This window comes from Rhinichthys klamathensis, unplaced genomic scaffold (genome assembly GCF_029890125.1).
Source record: "Rhinichthys klamathensis goyatoka isolate OS25496 unplaced genomic scaffold, OSU_Roscu_1.1 h1tg000303l_1, whole genome shotgun sequence".
In the NCBI taxonomy this organism is placed as follows: Eukaryota; Metazoa; Chordata; class Actinopteri; order Cypriniformes; family Leuciscidae; genus Rhinichthys; species Rhinichthys klamathensis.
In genome coordinates this window covers 4,369,609-4,395,501 of record NW_026606822.1, presented here as the reverse complement: position 1 = coordinate 4,395,501, position 25,893 = coordinate 4,369,609, and the positions used below count along the sequence as shown (strand labels likewise).

Here is a 25,893-nt window from a genome sequence, read left to right as displayed (position 1 = left end):
TACTCAAACATATAGCATTTTTAACACTGAACCTAAAGATACTGAACCTAAAGACATAGGGATATGTTCACACTTCACAACCTGATTGGTCGGCTTTTATGATGTATATTTCGCGATCTAACATCTAAAACAATGCTGTGTTCTGGGCTAAATGCGCTCGCTGTATGTGCGTAGCTACATATGATGGTATTCTGACCAGCTGAGAACTCGTGAAGAGCTTATAAATGTGTAAAGGAGTCAAAACAGCGTCAGGAATCCTCCCTCACACACACACACACACACAGATCTGCTGTAAGGAGACGCGGTTCTGATGCTTTTACTGAACTTGCCAAGCATGCCAAGTGTGAACACACCCTTAATGCTAATGGATGCATGTTAATAAACAGCTGTGTTACAAAAAACCCATAAACAATATACAAAAACATCTTATCCCTGCTGGAAAGAAACAGATCGTACTAGTTTAAGGTGGCCAGACTGGTTTTGACTTTGTTGCTGGACCAGCGATCCACCTTATTTTGCTACTCATAAGCTATTTTCTTTGAATGTGCAACAATTTCGATTCATTAGTCGCTTATAGGTAAACAACTAGAAGAATAACAGTAATGCAGTAAATTGTAAACCTATTTGGGTAATAATTACAAAACAGTGTGTTTATAATTATGACAATACATCAGAATAATATGACCACAAAAACTAGTTTTCAATATCAAGCAGCATAACAGAGTGTTTTTGTACAGCTACAATAACGAAGGATAACCAGCTTGAACAAGATCTACCAGGTCAACTGAACCGGCTGCACTAAATAGCCCATCTATACATTAGACATAATGTATATAGACATATCCCATAAATGACCAGTCTGGACTGGTATTCCCTTTTCCTCACCCAGCTCTTCTTCTTCTTCTTCTTGGCCTCCTGTTCCTTCAGGCTGCCGGCGCTGGAGTGACTGGTGATACTGTTCAGACTGGAGATGCTCTCAGACGAGTTCTGCCGGTCCATCTGCAGCTCTGGGAGAAAAATATAACAAGAAAAATAGCTTTATGCATGACATGATTAAATGAAAATACAAAATAATATTGTAGATTAAAACATCTTGATCATTCTGAACTCAGACTGCCAAACCTTTGGGTGTGGTGTCGGGGGTATTGAGGGCCACTTGCATGAGCGACTGGGCTTCTGTGTTCTTGGTCTTCAAGATATCTATGGTTTCCTTCAGGTCCTGTAGCTCAGAATCCTGAAATTACAAGGCAAAGTTAAACTTACTCACCAAGGCTGCATTTATTTGATCAAAAATACACGGTAATATTGTGAAATATTATTACAATTTAAAATAACTAATTTCTATAGAAATCTATTTTAAAATGTATTTATATCTGTGATCAAAGCTGAATTTTCAGCATCATTACTCCAGGTAAAGGTAAATGTATGCATATTTTAAAATAAATTATAATACAGGGCTGTTGAATGCTTGATTCTGATTGGCTGACGAACGTTCTAAGGTGTGCAGTTATTGGCAGGGAAACGCGCCGCTAAAGTAGTTCCAGCAGGTCTTGACCGCATTACAGTTCCATATCACTTCGCCAAATGATTTCAGTTATTTCAAAAGGTCTTTACAACAGCAAAAGAACCAAAACTCACAACGACACTGACCATGCAAATAAATATAGTTAACAATAGAATAAAAACAAATTATTTCAAGGTTTTTTTCCCACAAAATTAAGTTTTATTATGTACGTAAACCACATAGTCTCACTCTCCCGCTCAAACCCACACACACAGTACGGACACACACTCACACAGAAACGTGTTGTTAGCACTGCGTTTTTATCAGTAAAATAGTTTAGCAACTTAAAAGCTACATGACATTTCTCACTAGCGAGGTAATAACGGTACTGTTCTTGAAGCAGATAAACTTACAGTTTCGCTATTAGTAGAGACGCTGCTGCCCGAACACTGTTGAGAGACGCACAGATTCAGGTAATTCACACACACTTTATCTCTCTCTCTCTCTTTCTCTCTCTCTCTCTAATAACTGCATTAATAACTGCATTAGTCTACTATCAAAGCCTCAAGCCTCCGTTACTAGCTCTAAAATGACGTTATAATAATAATAATAATGCATTATTTTTCTAATAATTCAATGGCCCATCATCAATTCCTTACATATTATTTGCAAATAGTTTAAATTGATTAGGCTACTTAATAACTACATTCTTTCTTTTTTTTCTATATTCCCTTAAATACCTTTAAATCCTTTAATTATTTAATGCCTTTAAATAAAAAGACCAATACCATCCATGTTGAAGACATAGTTACATTCTTGCTGTAAACTGACCTTCTGCTCAGAAGTGACCGACAGACTCTGTAGTCGTGCTGTCATGAGGGCCAGACTCTGTTCAAACGCCGCCACCAGGTTGGCCTGCAGAGAGGAACAGGTTAGTGTCTGACATACTGTACACTACGCATCATTACACAACACACACTCAGATGTGTGTGTCTCCATCTGGACGGGAGTGACGGGAAAGGACGGGAATCAAGAACAGCTGTTGAAATGAATGGATGGATGGAGGGTGAAGAGAGGATGACCTGCAGGCTGGAAAGGACAAAAACATGAGGTTGCCATGTGATGACACACACGCTACAAAAGAGAGAGTGTATGAACGAGACTATGGAATCATCCTGATAAAAAATACAATATCCATCATGCTTCTCACTCCGACTCCGGCTGCGCATGCTACTGCATCACAACTACATGTTTACATTTCCTGGAAAAACTCTCCCACGGGATGCTAGGCTGTTGTGGCTGGTTACCAGGGTGTTTCCATAGATATATACACTAGATGTCGCCTTGGGGTTCTAAGCATGCGCCAAAACCGCCGCCATCTTGGAACAGGGGTCTTGTCATAGGAAGTAGCTAGGTAATGCTGCTATCTCCGCCTGTACTTCGAATCGATGGATTTTCGGACTTTTGCGCTGCGTATGGATGTTCACACAAACGAAATCTGAACTAGGAAGAATGTTTTAAAAAAAAATAATTTTTAAAAAATGTTCTCTGGACTCAATGATAAATACATGTCTGACCATTGGAACGAACCAAAAAACCTAGAAAATCGCATTCATGACGATTTATGGTGATTTTATTTCCGTTAGACCTTTGCCTACATTGATGCTTATGCATTTAAGAGGAGGGGCTCCCCTGTTCCATGATGGCGGCTCTATTGACGACAAGGCGACATCTAGTGTATATATCTATGGGGTGTTTCTAGGTGGTTGCTATAGCGTGTTTTCATGGTTGCTAAAGGTTTGCTATGCTGTGTCTAGGGTGTGATGGATGGTTGCCAGGGCATTGCTATGTGGTGTTCTGAGTGGTTATTAGTGTGCTATGCAATTGTTAGGGTTTTCTCATTGGTTGATAGGGTGTTATGGATAGTTGCTATGTGGTTAGCAGGGTGTTGCTCTGTGGTTGCTTAGGTGTTCTCAATGGTTGCCAATTGGTTGTTAGGATGTTATGGAAGGTTGCCACTGAATTGCTATGTTTTTGCTTGTGATGAGTGTTTTTTTACCATGCTGCTATGCAGTTGCAAGGGTGTTCGGTATAATTACTAGGGCGTTGCTATGCGGTGTGTTCTGAGTGGTTATTAGTGCGTTGGATTTGCTATGCGGTTGCTAGGGGGTTCTCAGTGGTTGCTAGAGTGTTATGATTGGTTGCCAGGACATTGTTATGTGATTAATGGGGTGTTGCTAAGTGGTTGCAAGAGCATTGCTAAATAGTGTTAGGATGTTGTATGGCTTCCACGGTGTTGCTATGTGATTTCCAGGGTGTTGCTATGTGGTTGTTAAGGTGTGTTATCACACTGATATTAGGTTACTAGAGTGTTCTGGGTGGTTGTTAAGCAGTTGCTAGGGTATTGTAAGAGGTTCCAAAGGTGTTCTGGGTGGACATACAAAGCACAAATGATGCAATACAAGTCACACACAAAATTGAATACTCTGGGTTATGGGTTTGTTCAAATAAGCAAATGCAACTTTTAATCCTCAATTAGTGCATTTGTGATTATGTCAGTGTTTGCGGTTCCGGTTCCCACACAGGGTAAACACTATGACATCATCAGCATTAGGTCAGATGACACCCAAAAAGCCACAGAGCAAACATAAATAACTTCAACTTCACATTAGGGCTGGGCATTGACACAAATTTCACGATTCGATTTACAAGCTTGCAATTCTGTTCCGATTAAATTCGATTCGATAACAATTATTTTGGAAATATATAATACATGGCTAATTTTCTCTTTTCTAATAACTTAGACCTTATTCAGGTATGAAAGCGAGGCTGTGAGGGAAAGACTTGCCATGTTTTCAATGGCATCCGCTATATAAAAAGTGGTATAAAAATCAATTTCTCTGGAAGATATGTTTGCAATGTTCGTTTGCTCGCTTTCATTTCGTGTTAAAAATAAAAGATGGCGCTGCTGTGAATAATTCTCAAGCTGTTTTATTGATGACTTTCCACGATTGAAACACTGAGCGATTAAGTTACATGAGACAAGATAAGGATTTCGGCAAGCTGTACTGTATATTTCAACATACCTTCTGATGTTCATTCATGTTTATTTCGTGCTGTAAAACGCAGTAAAGAGGAAGAGATGGTGCATTCCTGTTTCACTTGATCTAAGGGCTTGATCTGATCTGAGGCGGCACAACAACAGCGATCTTTCAAGCCATATTAAACAGTGCCAAAACAGTATTTATTGTTTAAATTCCATAATAAAATGGACAGAATTTGAAATCTGAGACTTTTGTTGTGTCCGAAATCGCATACTGTCTGAGTAGGTATATTTGAATTTGCTTCGCGACTGTAAAAATCGGTAGTATGAATTTTAAATTCGTAATTCGTACGTACTACACATTCACCATGTTGTTACTGTCACGTGACTTACCAGCGTCAGTTGCGTCGTTTCACTTCCCTTCATAAATCATCTCCCATGGCCTCATGGGATAGTTACGTTTTTTTAATTTTTTTTTACTTTATTACATTTTTTCAAATAACAAACAGGCATTATCATATTGTTAAACACATTAACAATAAGATCAATCAGCATATCATAAACAAAAAGAAAACAATAAGATAAAATACATAAATAAAAATGAAAATAACACCAAAACACGTAAAGCAAATTATATTAAATTACAGATTGAAATCAAATTTCAGGGGGGTTAATCCATGTACTGTATGTTGTCAGTAATTTAGAGAGTTTTAAGGCACTCCTCTTTTTTAATTGTTTTAAGGATTGAAATAAAATTTTTAAATCATGTTTAAATGCCTCAAAACCTGGAGAAACTTTAACATATCTACATTTGTGTAAATAAAACTTGGCGACAATCAACTTATTATCACGGGATAGTAAAGTGAATGCGCACTTCAGAATCTCAGTAAGACATCCAGGGACTTTTTTCTACTATTTTACGCAGACTATATATAGTAAGGAAGTACACGATTTCGGACGCATATCAAGAGTAACAAAGCACAAAGCTTATTGTGACTTATTTGATGGGAGGCGCGATGCAACGTTCTGTTCATCCATCATCTGAAAACAGAATAGTCTAAAAGATCGATTCTTGTGATTTAATCGATATCGGTTCATAAAAATGAGAATCGATTAAAATCGAGCTAAATCGATATTTTGTACCCAGTCCTACTTCACATCATCAGTCAACGCCACTCTAAGGGCAGGGAGGCCTTCGAGAGGCACACACACACACACACACACACACACACACACACACATGCAACAGCGAGTGACAGTCCAACAAACCTGGCCTGCCTGCAACAGCCAGCAACCCCAGGAACCAGTCAGTCATCAGAGGCCAGGAGAGGACATCAGCCAGGGAGAGAGGGAGAGCGCTGTTAGGACTATAGGGCCACAACTCTCCATCCCACATACACACTCATATATACACTGCGATCAGAAATCAGGGCCCTCTGGAGGGGATTTACAGGTGCATTCTCACCTTCGGTTTCCACACATTTAAAGCACAATGTAGACCCCTACTCAGACAGGACTACTTTTCCCTGAGGTGATTTGGTAAATTCATGCTTTGATTGATTTTAATCCTGTTCGACTCAGACTGGGAAAACTAATCCTGTCTTCATATGAGCGTCACTACAGTGTGTGACTGTATTGCTGATCAGTGCAGGGTGAGTTGAAAAGCAGGTTAGTGGGAGTTTGCTGTGAGAAGTGATCAATTATTGACACCAGAGACAGCTGGATTTAAAACACTAGAAATATTGTGATTATAAAGATCAACATTGCATGGCAACACTCAATAATTAACTAATAATCCTGGGTTGACTGGGGAAACAAGCAATGATTATTGAAAAGTTTAGAAAAGTGGTAGAATGTAGAAATGCCGGTGAGTGTCTGATAAACAAACAGCTATGACAACATATTATGGACATTTAAAGGGATAGTTCAACCAAAAATTTAAATTCTGTCATTATTACTCACCCTCATGTCGTTCCAAGACTTTCGTTCATCTTCGGATCACAAATAAAGATCTTTTTGATTAATGGATGTTTATATGTGAATAAAAGCCTGAATTAAATCTGTTAATCATATATAGAGATCGAGTCTCGGCAGAAAATTTAGACTAAACCGTTCAATTCATATGGATTAGTTTTACGATCTCTTTACGAACTTTTTGAAGCGTTAAAGTGGTAGTTGCGTAGCTGTCAATGGAGGGACAGAAATCTCTCAGATTTCATCAAAAAGATCTTCATTTGTGATCCGAAGATGAACGAAAGTCTTACGGGTTTGGAACGACACGAGGATGAGTAATAATGACAGAATTTTCATTTTTGTGTGAACTGTACCTTTTAATATGTATAAAGACTGAAATTGCTATAGCTATCATGACACAATAAATGTGACTTGTATAATATAAAAATGAAATAAAACAACAAATTAAAATTTTAAATGTATAATATAAAAAAAGAGAAATGTGATTAAGAGATCTATGTACATGTATTACTTTAAAATAATACCAAGAAAATAGAATGCAGTAAAATAACCCTCATTTTTTGCGTATATAATAGTGTATGTGTTTTTGCACGTACATTTGCTGAGAGTTGGGTGGTCAGGCTGGCCACTTTATCCTGAGACGACTCGAGCTCACGCCTCAGTATCCGGATTTGCTGAGATGGAAAACGAGTTGCAAACAACACAAAGTCATATACAGCACTATAGTACTTTCAAAACACAGATATTTATGGTCAGCAAAAGATGGTTTAAGCTTGAAATGTAATGAAATTAGTATAAGAATGACGTCACTTAAAAAGAGAACTATGGTTGGTTGATTTACATGTCTGGTTCTTGGCCAGAATGAGTTGCAGTGTGGATCAGACTCAGATTCAAACGTGAATATGAATGTTTTATATCTTGAGCAGAAAATAAGAGGAAGCAAAGGATAAGGACAAGCCGACAACAGCGTCATAAGAAAAGTCTTACCTCTCCTTGAATTCTCTCTTCATTCTGAGAGTGCATGATACAGAATTGGAGATAAAGACCAAGAAAGGTGAGCAAGAACAGGAAAAAGAGAGGAAAAAAAGCCTGTGCGTTAAAATGCCATCATTTACTCACCCTCATGTCGCTCCAAACCCATAAGAATTTTCGTTCCTCTTCAGAACACAAATGAAGATCTTTTTAATGAAATCTGAGAGATTTCTGTCCCTCCATTGACAGCTACACAACTACCACTTTGACACTTCAAGAACTTCATAAAGAGATCGTAAAACTAATCCATATGAATTGAGCGGTTTAGTCCAAATTTTCTGACGAGACTCGATCGCTTTATATGATGAACAGATTGAATTTAGGCTTTAATTCACATAGAAACATTGACCAGCGAACATAAGCAGAATGTTCTGTGTTCTTGCTGAAGCGCAAACGTGATGCGTAACATGAGAATGAACCTCATTGGTTCTTACAGAAGCTCAAACGTGATGCGTAACACGAGAATGAACCTCATTGGTTCTTGCTGAAGCTCAAACGTGATGCGTAACACGAGAATGAACCTCATTGGTTCTTACAGAAGCTCAAACGTGATGCGTAACATGAGAATGAACCTCATTGGTTCTTACAGAAGCTCAAACGTGATGCGTAACACGAGAATGATCCTCATTGGTTCTTACAGAAGCTCAAACGTGATGCGTAACACGAGAATGAACCTCATTGGTTCTTACAGAAGCTCAAACGTGATGCGTAACATGAGAATGAACCTCATTGGTTCTTACAGAAGCTCAAACGTGATGCGTAACATGAGAATGAACCTCATTGGTTCTTACAGAAGCTCAAACGTGATGCGTAACACGAGAATGATCCTCATTGGTTCTTACAGAAGCTCAAACGTGATGCGTAACACGAGAATGAACCTCATTGGTTCTTACAGAAGCTCAAACGTGATGCGTAACATGAGAATGAACCTCATTGGTTCTTACAGAAGCTCAAACGTGATGCGTAACATGAGAATGAACCTCATTGGTTCTTACAGAAGCTCAAACGTAATGCGTAACATGAGAATGAACCTCATTGGTTTCCTGCAGAAGCTCAAACGTGATGCGTAACACGAGAATGAACCTCATTGGTTCTTACAGAAGCTCAAACGTGATGCGTAACACGAGAATGAACCTCATTGGTTCTTACAGAAGCTCAAACGTGATGCGTAACATGAGAATGAACCTCATTGGTTCTTGCAGAAGCTCAAACGTGATGCGTAACACGAGAATGAACCTCATTGGTTCTTACAGAAGCTCAAACGTGATGCGTAACACGAGAATGAACCTCATTGGTTCTTACAGAAGCTCAAACGTGATGCGTAACATGAGAATGAACCTCATTGGTTCTTACAGAAGCTCAAACGTGATGCGTAACATGAGAATGAACCTCATTGGTTCTTGCAGAAGCTCAAACGTGATGCGTAACACGAGAATGAACCTCATTGGTTCTTAAAGAAGCTCAAACGTGATGCGTAACACGAGAATGAACCTCATTGGTTCATACAGAAGCTCAAACGTGATGCGTAACACGAGAATGAACCTCATTGGTTCTCACACGTCCAGCAAACAAGCTTGAGCTTCTGTTGACCACAACTGATGTGAGTTGATCAACGTTTAAATGTGAATAAAAGCATAAATTAAATCTGTTCATCATATAAAGCGATCGAGTCTCTTCAAAAAATTTGGACTTAACCGCTCAATTCATATGGATTAGTTTTACGATCTCTTTATGAACTTTTTGAAGCGTCAAAGTGGTAGTGAAATCTCTCCGATTTCATTAAAAAGATCTTCATTTGTGATCTGAAGATGAACGAAAGTCTTATGGGTTTGGAACGACATGAGGGAGTAGATGATGACAGAATTTTCATTTTTCTGTGAACTATCACTTTAAGAGAAACTGCAAGAATTAAAGGGCCAGTCAGATCAGATTTTGTGCTCCATTCAATTTTAAGTGTAGAGTTTTCTGATTTATCTATATAATAAAGTTCAAGATTGATGAACTTTGAATTTTTATTTTTCTATTCTATAAAATAAAATAAAAAGACCTCTGACCAATAGAGCCATCTGACCATCATTCAACATCATCATTTGAACAAAATACAGAAATCAACCCAATTCCTCATAAGTTTCTACTCACAGAATAGTTGGATGAGGCATTTGAGGCCAGAGACAGCACAGATCCATGAACTGAGAGAAAGAGAGCACAGTGCATTTTTACTTTATAAATTAAGTAAACATGAAACAATGTTTGCAACCAATTACTTGTTTTAATATGGTATATATTAAAATGAAACATAATATTTAACAAGTAAAACATTAGTAGACTTCACTGATGTTTAGAATAATATGCACTGAAGATTCAAGAATGATTCAAACTAGAACCAGGATCATGTATTACAGAAAATAGCCTCGGCTCGATTTCATGATGACTGTAAGTATTCATTAGATGTCTTGTTTGGCCATTGAACAGTGTTGTTATTAACTAAAATGTGTTCTGGTAATTGAAAATAAAGCTGAAATAAAATATAAATATGTGATGAGAAACATAAACTTAAAAAAATGTTGTCTTGGCAAATAATTGAAATAAGTTTCAGTACTAAAACTATAAAAATAAAATTAAATAGAAAATAATAGCTAAATAGAACATTTAAAAATGAATAAGAAGGGCAAAAACACCTAACAAAATTACTAAAAACTAAAATGAAATAATAAAAATATAAACTTCAAAATATTAATTAATAATTACATTGCATTTCAATGTACACATTTACATTCTTATCAGTTCTTGCTTTCCCTGGGAATCAAACCCATGACCTTGGCGTTGCAAGCACCAACGCTCTACTCTTTGAGCTACTGGAAAGCTTTTAATACAAAAAAAAAAAGTTTAATACTAAAACAGTATAAAAATAAAAATAAAATAACACTGATATTGAGCTATCAGTAAAAATGAGATAAAAAAAACAGGTTGGTTTAACTCACTATGCCCGTTAAAAGCAACAGGTAACACTTTTAAGTTACAGTAGATTGACTTTGTATTTATGTTTGCATGCATACGAACAATGTTTATTAGCAAAGTGAAGCATTTATGCACGTCCAATCAAAGTGAGGGACAGGTGCAGAACGTTTCCGGTGGCTCACCATCTTCACTGGGCTCTCTGAAGGATCCGGATCTCATCATGCTCTTCGGTCGGTCGGCCAGAGAGAGAGAGCTGCCCAGAGGAGAGGTCCCGTACAGCTCGTAGCCCATGTCATTCGCTGGGATGCTGTTGGATCGTGTGATTTGGGAACTCGGGATTGGCGCCACTGTGGAGAACGTCACAAGTGATTTATCTCAGTCATGTGATCAGGTCTCACCTGCAAAACGAGAAGGTGTTGTAGACTTCACTTACCCACGTTGGTTGGCGGTGTTTTTCCTAGGAAGGGCTGTGTCACGTGTGTGGGTGAAGGAAGCTGAGGCGGGCTCTCCGAATCCGTCATGCTAGTGATGGTGTGGGAATGGCGGCGTTCCCTTCCTTCGCCATCGGACTGACCGCTGCCATAGCGACTGAGGAAGACAGTGATGTCAGAATCACCTTACATCGCATTGCTGTACTAGTTCATTTTTCGATTAAATAAATGTACCTGAATCCTTTCTTGGGTAAGGTGTTCCTATCAGTTTGTAAACTGGGAGGGGTAGAGAGCAGCACATATAAATACCTCACCCCAAATCAGCACTGTTAGCATTACACTGATATCCAGTCCACAATCTTCATCTGATAGTGTACCTCATCTAGTTTATTCTGCCAGTAGGGGGCGACTGGCTCACACCAGATGACGAGCATTCTTTTAATATTTTATTGTGCTCATTTGAAACATTAAGTGTGTACAGGAGTATAAGTGTACACAATTTATACATATATATATATATATAAATTGAGAAGGTTGAGAATATATATATATTGAGAATATTTATTATATTATATATTATATTAATAATATATACAGTATATATATTATTAAATTATGATAAAATTCTAGATCTATATACATTATATATAATGTACATATATAAAATAAAATAAATAATTTTAATTAACATGATAATATTACCGATTACAAAATATGTTAAAAGAATAATATTAATTCATAATTAAAAAATGGCTAATGGATTAAAAGCCACAATTATTGATTTGATAGGCACTTTAAGTGAGGCCTGCACACCAGCATCCTTAAAAACAATGCTGGTGGCAGTTATGCTGCTCTTTTTAACAGGTTCATTCATTCATTATTCTATATGAAATCACGGTTTTGCTGTACTTTGCTCAGTTAAACCACAGCCATTATACAAGCCTGAACTCACCTGTCGCCTAAAGTGATGGAGGTCCGACTGCCTGCGCCCCACGTCCCAGTACTCCTGGCTTCTTCCCGGTCTCCCAGATCAGTTTTTAAGGGCACGCTCATATGAAGAGGCAGTGACTCCATGCTGCGGTGCAGGCCGGACATCTTCGGGTAGAGGATCGGGGAACTGCTCACAGACAGAGCCTGGCCGGAGAAACAGCTGGGAGAGTCGATGTGGAGCACCGGCGCTGGGCTCGGGGTGAGTCGAGGGGGCAAGCGGGAGCCCGCCAGGTCCTGGAGCTTGGAGTAGGGAGGGATCTTTGGAGGAAGGTCTTGGATGGTGATACAGGAGTCCAGACTGTTGGAGTTGACCTTGTCTAGGAGAGCCAGGCTGGGAGGGTGAACCAGAGACTTCCCACTCAGCAACCTGTTCGAGTAAAAGCACAAATCAGCATCAGTGACGTCATGAACTCAAAGACCTTCTGTAGTCGAGCACCGCATGAAGCCGAGGGATTTCAGTGCATCCAAAGGAACTAAATAAAGAACACGCCGCCAACCATAAAATCCACCTCAAAGGCTCTTTATGTCCTGTTCCAGAAAGGCTTTTAAATAATTGAGGAGCATAACTTGCGTAATATAAACACACAAGGCATCAGCAGAATATTTCCTTCAAAAAAGTTGCCAATTAAAGTTGCTTAATTTACTAAATTAAACACTTATTTGATATATTTTCCCCTATTTTTTATTTTTTAAATGCTGCATCGCTACGTGAGTCACTTCATTTTTTTACCATTTGTTAATTATTATTTGAAAGTATCATGAATTGATTTATATGATTTGTTAAATATTTAAATTACAAAGCCACAGATCAGAATCATTAGCTGTAACTAATTAGAATTTATTAAAAAAATTAACAAATCATAATAATCAACTCATGAAATTTTAAAAATATATTTTTTATTTCAAACGAATGAGGTGCTGTGTAGCACATAGAAAATATATATTTTAAAATATAAATATTTATTTTTATACCTGATGATTTAATTGAATATTATATATAAATAATACAAAATAATATATAAATAATTACATAAAATATATAAATAATTTAGGACAAACGAAATCATCATTAAAGTTTAATAATATTTAATATATAATTCAATAAGCATAGATTTGAAGCACATATATATATATATATGAACATATATAGATATATTAATATTAAATTAATATTAAAATGTGTATATATTTTTTTTTATATATAATGTATATATATGTATATATATATATATATATATATATTTTTTTTTTTTTTTTTAATTATTAAGTAATTTATTTCCATTTTACAGTAAAAAAAAAAAAAAAAAGAATATGTTTTATTTCACCTAATTTTATTTTACAAATGAAATGGTTGCAATGACTGTTATTTGACATGGTGTTTCTGCAGATGATGCCGTACCTCGGCGTGCAGGTCGGAGAGCTCAGTTCAGGGTATTTACTCGAGCTCGTCCTCCGCACTCGATGGATCTTCTCCACAGGCTCTCCACAGCTGTTCTCGGCCTTCAGACAGCTGATCTCCAGGTCCGCTTTGGCCTTGGCCCGTTCCTTCTCCTTCTCACGATCCGTTTGGTTGACGGGTCCTGTAAAGCTCGGGCGACTAGCCGCTTTAAAGCTGCCTCCTTCTTTTCCTCTGGTGGGCATGGTGTTGGGCAAAGCTGGCACGGGTTTAAGAGTGAGGAGGCTGGCATCGATGCTGCCACTAACAGGGCGAGAGGTTAAACTCATAGCACTGGATTTTGCAGGTCGTGGAAGACTTCGATATTGAATGCTACCGCGAGCGTTGGGCGCAAGGAAACCCTGTTCGGAGCCGCTGGCATCAAAGCTGTTTTTGCGCACACCTCCACCTGGGACGGGTTTGATGGGGATGCCCGAGGACTTTGGGGTTTTGCCCACAGTGGCCGAGCCACTGGTGATAGTGGCGCCTCCTGCTGTCAGGACAGTGGCGGTACCGGTGGTCGGGGGTTTCTTGTAACCAAAGGAGCCGCCAGCGGAGGGTTTCACCAGACCCGAGGGAGGCTTGCGGTGCTCGGCGTTCTCCCGGCCGGCATCAGAGCGGGAGCGCTGGAGACCCGTTGCCTTCACTGACATTTTCACCCTTTCAACTGCCTTTGAGTCTCCTTTGGGGACTTTAGAGAAAGAGAGGAAACAGTCACTAAAACTGACAACATCGCATCATATCTCATTTGTACATGTGCATATTTAAACCCTTGAGCATCAACGTTTGGTGTCACACATCTGGACGTGTTTGAAGATACAGAGGGGAATATTAGTGGTGAATGACAAAATTTCACTTCATACAATATTTTCTGCTATTTTTATGTGATTTCAGGGGAATTTTTCTCAATGTACTGTTCAGAGAAATTTCTTTAAAATCATATTATCTAAGACATGAGAACTGGTTCTACTTCATCCATAAAGATAAATCAAATCTACAATATTTGTAACCACAATCTCTATCAAATCTCTTCATCAAGTAATTATAATATCCTTTAAATAGTATTAATTCATATTTGGAATTAGCTTTTATGTTCAGTTTTCCTTTGGTCTTAGTTGTGTCTCAATTTGTTACATGCTTTTGTAATTGTATAGCTTTTTAATATTGCCATTTCGCTTTAATTTAATGTTTTAGTAATTTTAGTAATTATAATACTTAAACAGTTATTTGCCAAGGCAACATTTTAAATTTTAATTTATGTTTTTTTAAGTTGAAGATTTTCATCTAATATTTATATTTTATTCCAGCTATATTTCAGCAAAAATAATATTTTTTAATAGTTTTATTTAACAATAATAACATCATATTTTTAAAACAGAGTTTTAAACACACCAAACCCCAATGAAAGCCAAAACCAGAAACCTGAGATGTTCATACTACATTAATTATCATAAAGAGCAAACCTCTTCCTCTAGGGTGGAAATAATCCATTGCATTCTTTGAAGTATCCTGAAATGTCATGTTAAAACCACATAAATGAATTGGTAATCATTCAGCTCTGTGAAATACATCAAAATACCCTGCTATTACCATCTGATACCATGATACCACGACAGCAGTTTTATGTGGGAAATCACCAAATCAGCCTCATCATCAATAAAGTTTCATTTCCTTTCACACACACACACACACACACACACACACACACACACACACACACACACACACACACACACACACACACACACACACACACACACACACACACACACACACACACACACACACACACACACACACACACACACAGCTGAATCAGTGTTGATGACCAAAACCAGGATGACACACGTCCTCTGTGTGGTCAGAGTCAGAGAAGTGTCTTTGAAAGGTGAGCAGGAAAGCCTTGGGGGTATGACATCAGATGAAGTCATGGAGAGAACCCGATTGAAGCCATGGTTAAGTTTCTGTGGCTTAAATCTACAGTATGTGAGTCATGGATGGAGACGAGGGCAAGCACTGCGTTTAATTAGAGACACTGCAAAGATAAAACAGGTCCGTAGCCAGCCTATTAAAGGGGGGGGGTTCTTTTTTTCAAAAAGTGGACCTTTTTGCAGTTTTTTTTTCTCCTTTTGTATTTAATTATGAGGTTCAAATACTTCATTTTGGTGACCTTTTATGCACTAATTTGTGCTGGATTAGCTTGTCTGCTGGTTAACGATATAAAAATATTTTATTATTATAATTACACTACGTTTATATGGCTATTATATTGTAGTCTATTGAGTGGATAAAATATAGAAATCCTTTTAATTAAAAAATAAATAAATAAACACACACACACACACACACATATATATATATATATATATATATATATATAACTCCTCCCCCAGGTGAGAGGGATATTACCCCTCTAGGGGGGTCCGGGGGCATGCTCCCCCGTGAGAAAATTTTAAATATTACATATTTTAAAGCATCAATCTGATGCATTTTGAGATGCATTTTTTGCCATCTATCTATACAATAGTTTATTGAGCCTTTTCTTTTAACAGTTTTAAATTTCAGTTACAGTGCGCGTGAAGAATGATAGTGCTCTCCTGTGTTCTAACAGACACACGGTAGAAAGGAACATGGTTAAGATACAGCAATACAGTCCAGCAATATAGTCATTTTATGCGAAACCATAGAGCTTTATCTACAGATCAAGTACAATAATAGTAACAGTGAATCATCTTGGAGAGAGTTTCATCATGTTGACTGTCGTACCCGAACGCGACGCGCTGTTTGAACGCTGAATGGAGAATGACTGACAGCCGCAGCGGAGGGAAACGTTTACGTGAACTTGAATTTAACGACTTAATGATTTTGATTGTTTTTGTCGATTGATTTCATAAATCAGATGTATTACTTGTCCTAAACTACAACGAGTAAGATCATTCCCCGGAATCGATTCCAACCATTGCATTTTGAACCTTTGGAATCGACTCTCAATTCCCAACGCCTCGGAATCGATTCTTTTTGGACTCGATCCCCAGCCCTATCATTCAGATGCGATGCTTCTTCACCGTTGCTTTGAAAAGTGTATTGCGAGAACGCTCTCTGAACTGCGCGCGCGCACACACACACACACACACACACACACACACGTCCAGCTACAATAATCATATTAATTTGAAACAGCAACACAGAATATTTGTCACAAGCATTGATTAAAACAATGATGACAATAATCACATAAAAAAAAAAAAAAAAAGGCAGTGAGGGGGGTTCGTTCGAACCACCCGAACCCCCCCTGCCTACGGGCTTGTAAAGAGCGTCTCAGCCCACACAAGATATAAACTCAGCGGAGGTGTCAGATGAGACCAACACGAACCACATCTGAATATTACAATGAAAAATAGTGACCAAGAATATGTGAACTTGCTAATGAGGTTTAATTGACTAAATATTACTGATAGAGGAGATTCTCTGACTGTACTAATACTAACGACACTTTAAAAGCACATTTGTTGGGTTTGAAATGATAAAATAATTGATTTACTTTTCAAGATGAGCACTTTCTGGCTCCCAAACTACATGCTAACATACATGCTAGTCATTTTTTTAAAGACTCTTTAGCTAACCAAGCTTTTTTTTATTTAAACAAAAATACAGGGAAAACAGTAAAATTGTGAAATATTATTACAATCTAAAAGAAGAGTTTTCTATTTGAATATATTGTAAAATGTTGTTTACGCCTGTGATCAAAGCTGAATTTTTGAGACTTGTTACTCCAGTCTTCTGTCACATGATCCTTCAGAAATCATTTTAATATGCTGATTTTCTGCTCAAGAAACATTTCTGATTATTATCAATGTTGAAAACAGCTTCATATAAATATATATTACAGTGTAATTTTACTTCAAAGTGGCTTCACACTAGAACGGTACATGTATTCGTATTGAACCGAAACGGTACGGGCGTCACGGTTCGGTGCACGAATTTGCACGGAGAATACACGGTAAAAAAAAAAAAAAAACTCTTAAATAGCGATAAATTTCGCTCTATTCGCTTTTGGTGTGACTGTGAACGCAGCAATGAACAGGCTGCGATCAAGATTGCTGGAGTGTGTGTGTGTGTGCGCGCGCGAGAGAGAGAGAGAGAGAGAGAGAGAGAGAGAGAGAGAGAGAGAGAGAGAGAGAGAGAGAGAGAGAGAGAGAGAGAGAGAGAGAGAGAGAGAGAGAGAGAGAGAGAGAGAGGCGCGATTAACAGTGTGTGTGTGTGCGCGGGCGTGCGAGAGAGAGAGGCGCGGGCGCGAATCGCGCGATCGAACTGTGTGTGTGTGTGTGTGTGTGTGTGCGCGCGCGCGTGCGAGAGAGAGAGAGAGAGAGAGAGAGAGAGAGAGAGAGAGGCGCGGGCGCGAATCGCGCGATCGAACTGTGTGCGTGTGTGTGTGTGAGAGAGGCACGGGCGATCAAACAGTGGAAACATAAAAAACATACTCCGTCATTTTTTTCATACAGGACATCATTAAAACTGCAAATTGTTTACTTATATTTGTGTACACTCGCAATAAAACACAACATTGTGCTTTTGTCACACTCTAAACTCTTATCAAACTGTAACCTACAACTGTTGACAAAAGTTTTTAGTGGTAGTATTTATACGGAAATCAATTATTTATAATTCAGATGAGAATAAAGTTAGGGTTAATTAAAATGAAGGAAACAAATATATTGATCTGAAATAGCAAATTAATTTTAAATTCATTCAGGTACAATTACCAAACATATCTCAAGGTCTTTTCGTCTTTTTAATAATTTAATTAATAAACTAATTATATAAAACTATTGTCAGTGCACTACAAATAAACTGGTTATATGCCTTTATTAATAAAACTTATTTAAAAAATACAAGGCTTAAGACATTTATATAAAATGCCTTCTATATTTTTGTTTTGCTTTTCCCTCCATTGTACCGAAATCGTACCGAACCGTGACGTCTGAACCGAGGTATGAACCGAACCGTGACTTCTGTGTACCGTTCCACCCCTACTTCACACACCCCAAAACAACAGAAACCAACAGTTTTATTCAGTGCTATGAACTCTATGCTTTTTATTCCTTCAATTGGTGATTATGTTTTTGCCATTTGTGAAGGTAATTTAATAACATGACAGAAAAATTGCATATGGCACCATGGCTGCTGGTTTTCTTCTAAGTGCACTGGATCGCTGACATTTAAATGTCATTTTAAACTATGGATCCAGCATAGAAAGGTTACACTGCAGACAGGAAGACTGCATTAAGAGAAGATGGTAAAAAGATAAACCTGACAGGCTTCTCTCTCATGAAGTCTTCTATGAAAACATGGAAAATGAAAGTTAAAGGAATGATTCAGCAAGAAATAAAAGTTCTGTCATCGTTTGCATGTTCATGTCATAACATAGCATGACAAGATGCATGAACGAGGTTTGAGAGGACAACTACTCAGAATCTGACAGAATCTATCATATGACTTCAGAAGACTTATATATAAGATATATATATATAGCACAATAGACTACTTTTATGATGCATTTATGGTGCTTTATTGTCCTTTTTAGAGTCTTACAGCCTCTGGCCACTGCATGTTATTGTATACAAAAGTGTGGAACGATATGATGGTGAGTAAAATGATGACAGAACTTTGATATTTGTTTAAGTTAAGACTGAGTTTGGATACTATTCATGTGGTTACTTTAAAGTTTCCACACAAATGTGTCATCAGTTTGATATCTGCTGAAGAGACACTTCACCAGTCTCTGTATCACACATGGTCTTCATTTACAAGAGATTATGGATGACAGTAGTCGTAACGTAAACAACCTAAGTTTGTCCAACTGATTCATTTCCAAATCATGATATAGTACCATTAATATATAATTCTTTTGGAGTTGCATGTTTGGAGAACAAAAACGTTTTGTTTTGCCGCCAAGAGTGAGACCTCTTGAATTTATGTCTTGTGTATCTAATGTCTGAAATATGTCCAAATCAGAAAATACAGTCTGTTTATGTCAAAGCTAAAGCCTAAACATTAGGATCAAATAAATACAATTAAATTAAATAAGCAATATTCATAAAATAATACAAATAAAATAAAATAAAATAAAAAAAAAAAAATAAAAAAAAAAAAATAAAAAAAAAAAAAATAATAAAAAAATAAAAAAATAAACAAACAAACAAACAAATATAATAAATAATAAATAAATAAATAAATAAATAAAATAAACAAACAAACAAACAAACAAATAAAATAAAATAAAATAAAATAAAATTCATACCTGCGATTTTTAGCACACTTTGTGAATTGTGTGTGATGGGTGAGGTGACGCCCACAGGAGGATTGCGGCTCTTTTTGAAGCTCCCAGGTTGTCCGAGACTCTGAGGTTTCTTCAGTTCTCCTTTCCCCATCTTGTCCTGCGCAGGACCATCCGGTAGCCGCGTTTTCCTCCACTTGCAGGACGGCTCCGCTTTTAGGCTCCCGGTGTCATAAACTCCATCAGCCTTCCGTAAGGACTTGCAGTCCTCGCTGTACCACGCCAGTCCACTCTCCACCAGAGAACGCTTCTCTGCATCCGTTCGCAACTTCACAAACACACACACACACACACACACAGCAGAGGATATATGTTAGAAGAGTATATTCAGTATGAGAAATCATGCTATACTACATTTTACTATAGTTTTCATCATTGATAATAATCCGAAATGTTTCTTGAGCAGCAAATCATCATATTAGAGTGATTTCTGAAGGATCATGTGACACTGAAGACTGGAGTAATGATGCTGAAAATTCAGCTTTGATCACAGGAATAAATTACATTTTACAATATATTCACTTAGAAAACAGCTATTTTAACTTGTAATAATTTTTCACAATATTAGTGTTTTTACTGTATTTTTGATCATAAAAACACAGCCTTTGTGAGAATGAGACACTTAAACAGCAAAAAAAAAAAAAACGTATGTATTAATTTCACACCGTAACATATTTTACATAATGTATATTTTATTAGAATTTATTTACATTACTTGTTATGCATATTCCATGCAGGCCTATTCGTGATTTACTTTTCCTGTCATTTATGACTGAACATTTTTCCAAGTGCATAAAGGCCTCATACAACACACTCGCATTATCTGAGAAGTAATAACCGCAATCAAAGGCATAAAGATTAAACTGAGCTGATCTAAAAGCCTTAAAGACTTTTACACCTACATTCTGTGAAGCTTTAGCATGGGCACAGAGCACATTCCTCTAATGCGAATAACTTTGCATTATATATAACATCATGCCATCTTTCACATATAGAAGTGCTCAAAAATATAATGCCAAGAACATGACATTTCTCTTTTCACACTGTTTTTGAGTAAAGACCAGATGGCACATTGAAAACATCTTCAAAATGTAATGTAATCATGATTACTAAAGCAGCACAGAAAGTCTATCAAGTCATATTGTTCCTCTTTTTGTCTGTTCGAGCTTGATTATTGACATTCGCGGCTTTAATGACGAGGAAAACAAAGGTGTGATTTCATCGAGAACTGATAGCAAGTGCTTCAAACAAGCAAATGACGTGCCTGATAGAAAACAGCTGCTCTTCATTCATCCAGGAGAATCAAAGCCAGGCTTTTGAGCGGTTAAATGTAAGAACCAGCTCTCCCGGCCTGACTTTGACTAGGGGTGAATATGATCCAAGTGTCTCATACATTGGTTATGTTGCATTATTTGTAATCATTATTTGTGACGTCGTCTTAACAAAATATCATTTTAAAAGATGCTTCTATAACATTACTTAACCTGGTGAGACAAAAACAGACCCACAAACTAAGAATTGTTTAATTTAGGTCACAACTGTGACTGCAATATAGCTTCTTATCAACAGTAGAAACGTTTAGTTCTGAAGAAAAACACCAGACTTCCAAACCAGGGACACATTAAATTGAAGATGGCAGCAAACACCAAACCACAGTCTGAAACAAGAGCCTGAAACTGTCAAGACGCCTTGCGTTCTCTTGTCTTGACACGAAACAAATCCTCAGAGGTTATTTTATGCCAATGTTTACCAGAGCAGGAACTGAAAAACAATGTCAAAAACAGATACGGACGACATGTTAATATGTGCCTTGGTGTCTTCATCTGTTTTTAGTTTTTAAGCAGTGGTTGCATGTTCATATTTTAGTTTAGAAACAAATTCAGGGTCTGTTTTTTCTTCTGCTCACCAAAACTGCATTGATTTGATCAAATAAAACAGTAATATTGTGAAATATTATCAGAATATCAAATAACTGTTTAAATATATGTTAAAATGTAATTTATTCCTGTGATCAAAGCTGAATTTTCAGCATCATTACTCATATGATCCTTCAGAAATCATTCTAATATGATGATTTGCTGCTCAAGAAACATTTCTGATTATTATCAATGTTGAAAACATTTATATTTGCCGCTTCAAATTTTATTTTAGGATTCTGTGAAGAATTGAACGTTAAAAAAACAGCATTTATTTGAAATTTGAAACCCTTTCTAACATCACAAATGTCTTTAATATCACTATTGATAAATTGAATGCATTCTTGCTGGAATTATTTTAAAATTTCTTTTTAAAAAAAATCTTACAAACCCCAAATATTTTGAATGGTTGGTTAAATTTCTACCTCATGGACAGAATATGATCAACTTCATTCTGACATTGTCACGTTATTTACAGCTGTAGATTGATTTACATCTGATCTAGATCCCTGTATTATTACCTCCTAAACCACAAACGAGAGTATGACTTGGCTAGTTGGATGAGTTTCTGCTATTTTCTTACCACAGAAAATCATTTCTTATACCTCACTTTTCAAAAGCAAACAGAAAAAGTGTGTTGAGAGAAATCCACTCATGTTTAATGGATGCAGTGAGGTGTGTTTCTCCATAGACTTCCACTGTCAGCATGTTTTACAAGCTGAAATCTGTAGCATGTTGTCAGTAAGGCTTCAGTTGAATCCCATTCAGAACATTTAAAGGGTTAGTTCACCCAAAAATGAAAATTCTGTCATTAATGACTCACTCTCATGTCGTCCCAAGCCCGTAAGACCTCCGTTCATCTTCGGAACACAGTTTAAGATATTTTAGATTTAGTCCGAGAGCTTTCTGTCCCTCCATTGTAAATGTATGTACGGTATACTGTCCTTGTCCAGAAAGGAAATAAAGACATCATCAAAGTAGTCCATGTGACATCAGTGGGTTAGTTAGAATGTTTTGAAGCATCGAAAATACATTTTGGTCCAAAAATAACAAAAACTAGGACTTTATTCAGCATTGTATTGTGTTCCGGTTCTGTTGTGGATCCACGTTCAGTGCCGCTGCTGACGTAAGACGCTGCTGACGTGTGTCTGGTGTGTGTGTGTGTGTGTGTGTATTCTGGTTCTGTTGTGGATCCGTGTTCAGTGCCGCCGCTGACGTAAGACGCTGCTGACGTGTGTCTGGTGTGTGTGTGTGTGTGTGTGTGTGTTCTAGTTCTGTTGTGGATCCTCGTTCAGTGCCGCCGCTGACGTAAGACGCTGCTGACGTGTGTCTGGTGTGTGTGTGTGTGTGTGTGTTCTAGTTCTGTTGTGGATCCGTGTTCAGTGCCGCCGCTGACGTAAGACGCTGCTGACGTGTGTCTGGTGTGTGTGTGTGTGTGTGTGTATTCTGGTTCTGTTGTGGATCCGTGTTCAGTGCCGCCGCTGACGTAAGACGCTGCTGACGTGTGTCTGGTGTGTGTGTGTGTGTGTGTGTGTGTGTGTTCTAGTTCTGTTGTGGATCCTCGTTCAGTGCCGCCGCTGACGTAAGACGCTGCTGACGTGTGTCTGGTGTGTGTGTGTGTGTGTGTGTTCTAGTTCTGTTGTGGATCCGTGTTCAGTGCCGCCGCTGACGTAAGACGCTGCTGACGTGTGTCTGGTGTGTGTGTGTGTGTGTGTGTGTTCTAGTTCTGTTGTGGATCCGCGTTCAGTGCCGCCGCTGACGTAAGACGCTGCTGACGTGTGTCTGGTGTGTGTGTGTGTGTGTGTGTGTGTGTGTTCTGGTTCTGTTATGGATCCGCGTTCAGTGCCGCTGCTGACGTAAGACGCTGCTGACGTGTGTCTGGTGTGTGTGTGTGTGTGTGTGTGAATTCTGGTTCTGTTGTGGATCCGCGTTCAGTGCCGCCGCTGACGTAAGACACTGCTGACGTGTGTCTGGTGTGTGTGTGTGTGTGTGTGTATTCTGGTTCTGTTGTGGATCCGCGTTCAGTGCCGCTGCTGACGTAAGACGCTGCTGACGTGTGTCTGGTGTGTGTGTGTGTGTGTGTGTGTATTCTGGTTCTGTTGTGGATCCGCGTTCAGTGCCGCTGCTGACGTAAGACGCTGCTGACGTGTGTCTGGTGTGTGTGTGTGTGTGTGTATTCTGGTTCTGTTGTGGATCCGCGTTCAGTGCCGCTGCTGACGTGTGTCTGGTGCGCCCGAGCTTCGTTTACAGTCTGAGGGAGACGCACGCTGGAAACAAAACAATCTTCACAAACATGTCTAAGGATTTCCACACAGAGGAAGACTTGCATTTTTTTTCCCAGCCATATTTATTTGAAGCCGAATACACGGACGCACCAGACACACGTCAGCAGCGTCTTACGTCAGCAGCGGCACTGAACGCGGATCCACAACAGAACCAGAATACACACACACACACACACACACACACCAGACACACGTCAGCAGCGTCTTACGTCAGCGGCGGCACTGAACGCGGATCCACAACAGAACCAGAATACACACACACACACACACACACACACCAGACACACGTCAGCAGCGTCTTACGTCAGCAGCGGCACTGAACGCGGATCCACAACAGAACCAGAATACACACACACACACACACACACACACCAGACACACGTCAGCAGCGTCTTACGTCAGCGGCGGCACTGAACGCGGATCCACAACAGAACCAGAATACACACACACACACACACACACACACACACACCAGACACACGTCAGCAGCGTCTTACGTCAGCAGCGGCACTGAACGCGGATCCACAACAGAACCGGAAGACAATACAATGCTGAATAAAGGCCTAGTTTTTGTTATTTTTGGACCAAAATGTAATTTCGATGCTTCAAAACATTCTAACTAACCCACTGATGTCACATGGACTACTTCGATGATGTCTTTATTTCCTTTCTGGACAAGGACAGTATACCGTACATACATTTACAATGGAGGGACAGAAAGCTCTCGGACTAAATCTAAAATATCTTAAACTGTGTTCCGAAGATGAACGGAGGTCTTACGGGCTTGGAACGACATGAGGGAGAGTCATTAATGACAGAATTTTCATTTTTGGGTGAACTAACCCTTTAATCAGTGGTGTTTTTAGTGCAACATTGTCTGTGTCTCAAACCTGCTTGTTGACATGCAAGTTATACTGAAGCCAAATAAGCAACGCTGAAGAACCTTGAGAAGAGCTTACCATGACGGAGGAGTTGCGTCGCGAGCCGACAGGTGTGGTGGGGAGAGAGTTGAGAGAAGAGCTAGCATTGAGATCCTCTGAGCTCAGGTTATCAGAACCATCGCTCAAACCACTGCTGATGGAGCTGCTCTCGTCCCAACTGCACACACACACACACAGATAAAGATGTTTAGAAGAAACACAGAAAGGATGAATGATGCAAGAGAGAAGTAAAGACCACAGTACCGCACCCTGGGCACATGTTATTGCTCAGTTTGCTCTTTCAGGGCTCAGAAGACTTCATGGAGTTCTCAGACATTATTCACTTTTAGCATAAACTTTGTGTCAGGTGTTTCCCCTAAAATTATTTTAGAAAATAGACACAAATGAGTCAATAGTTGAAATATAGTAACATTAGGGTGACCATATTTTGATTACCAAAGACCAGGACACTCGGCCGGGCAAACAGACACTCAAATGATACTCGAAGTTTACTCAAAGATGCCTTATTAATTTCAATACATTTAAAGTAGGCTATGCCTCCTCTGTATGGATAGAAAATTGTTATATTACAAGACACAAATTCAGATAGGCTTCTCAGAGGTTACTCAACATGTTTTATTATGACAGGTTTCAAAAATAATGAATGAAATAATGATAGAAATAATGTCTCTTCTGTATTAGAAAAATAAATATATAAATAATAAATAACTAAAAGAAATACCTGTCACAAACTTACAAAAACGAACTAACAAAATATATTGATCTCTTTAGTTTTCTTCCTCTTTATCCTGTTTTTCTTCCTCATCCTCCTTGTTTGCCCATCTATATTTTGCTGTAGAGCTGATCTTTCCCAGCTGTTTTTTGAAAACCAGGACATTTACATCACTTTATAAATAACAGGACGGCCAGGACAGGACGTGAAAACAGGACTGTTGGTCACCCAACATTAGATTTGAAATGTTTAGTTTATTTTGAGATCTCTTTACGAAGCTTTCCTGTGAGATTACAGAGGTCTTTTTCTCAAGAGGAAGCATTTGATCTCATTTT

The 25,893-nt window shown here is 38.4% G+C and overlaps 1 protein-coding gene across 6 annotated transcripts in view; it reads right to left on the bottom strand.

The window, feature by feature from the left end:
- Positions 1-25,893, bottom strand: part of nav1b (neuron navigator 1b) — an 87,497-nt gene that overhangs the window by 14,250 nt on the left and 47,354 nt on the right. For 2 of the 6 annotated variants that reach the window (XM_056270405.1, XM_056270409.1), the window contains 14 exons: positions 24,865-25,003; positions 19,669-19,972; positions 13,332-14,058; positions 11,895-12,299; positions 11,177-11,218; positions 10,945-11,099; positions 10,694-10,858; positions 9,693-9,742; positions 7,509-7,532; positions 7,118-7,195; positions 2,336-2,419; positions 1,918-1,953; positions 1,123-1,234; positions 886-1,007 (listed from right to left, as the gene is read on the bottom strand). In XM_056270405.1, the coding sequence (XP_056126380.1) occupies positions 886-1,007; positions 1,123-1,234; positions 1,918-1,953; positions 2,336-2,419; positions 7,118-7,195; positions 7,509-7,532; positions 9,693-9,742; positions 10,694-10,858; positions 10,945-11,099; positions 11,177-11,218; positions 11,895-12,299; positions 13,332-14,058; positions 19,669-19,972; positions 24,865-25,003 (2,443 nt within the window). The remainder of the gene's footprint in view (positions 1-885; positions 1,008-1,122; positions 1,235-1,917; positions 1,954-2,335; positions 2,420-7,117; positions 7,196-7,508; positions 7,533-9,692; positions 9,743-10,693; positions 10,859-10,944; positions 11,100-11,176; positions 11,219-11,894; positions 12,300-13,331; positions 14,059-19,668; positions 19,973-24,864; positions 25,004-25,893) is intronic. The other 4 variants (XM_056270406.1, XM_056270407.1, XM_056270410.1 and 1 more) reach the window with 4 other exon arrangements.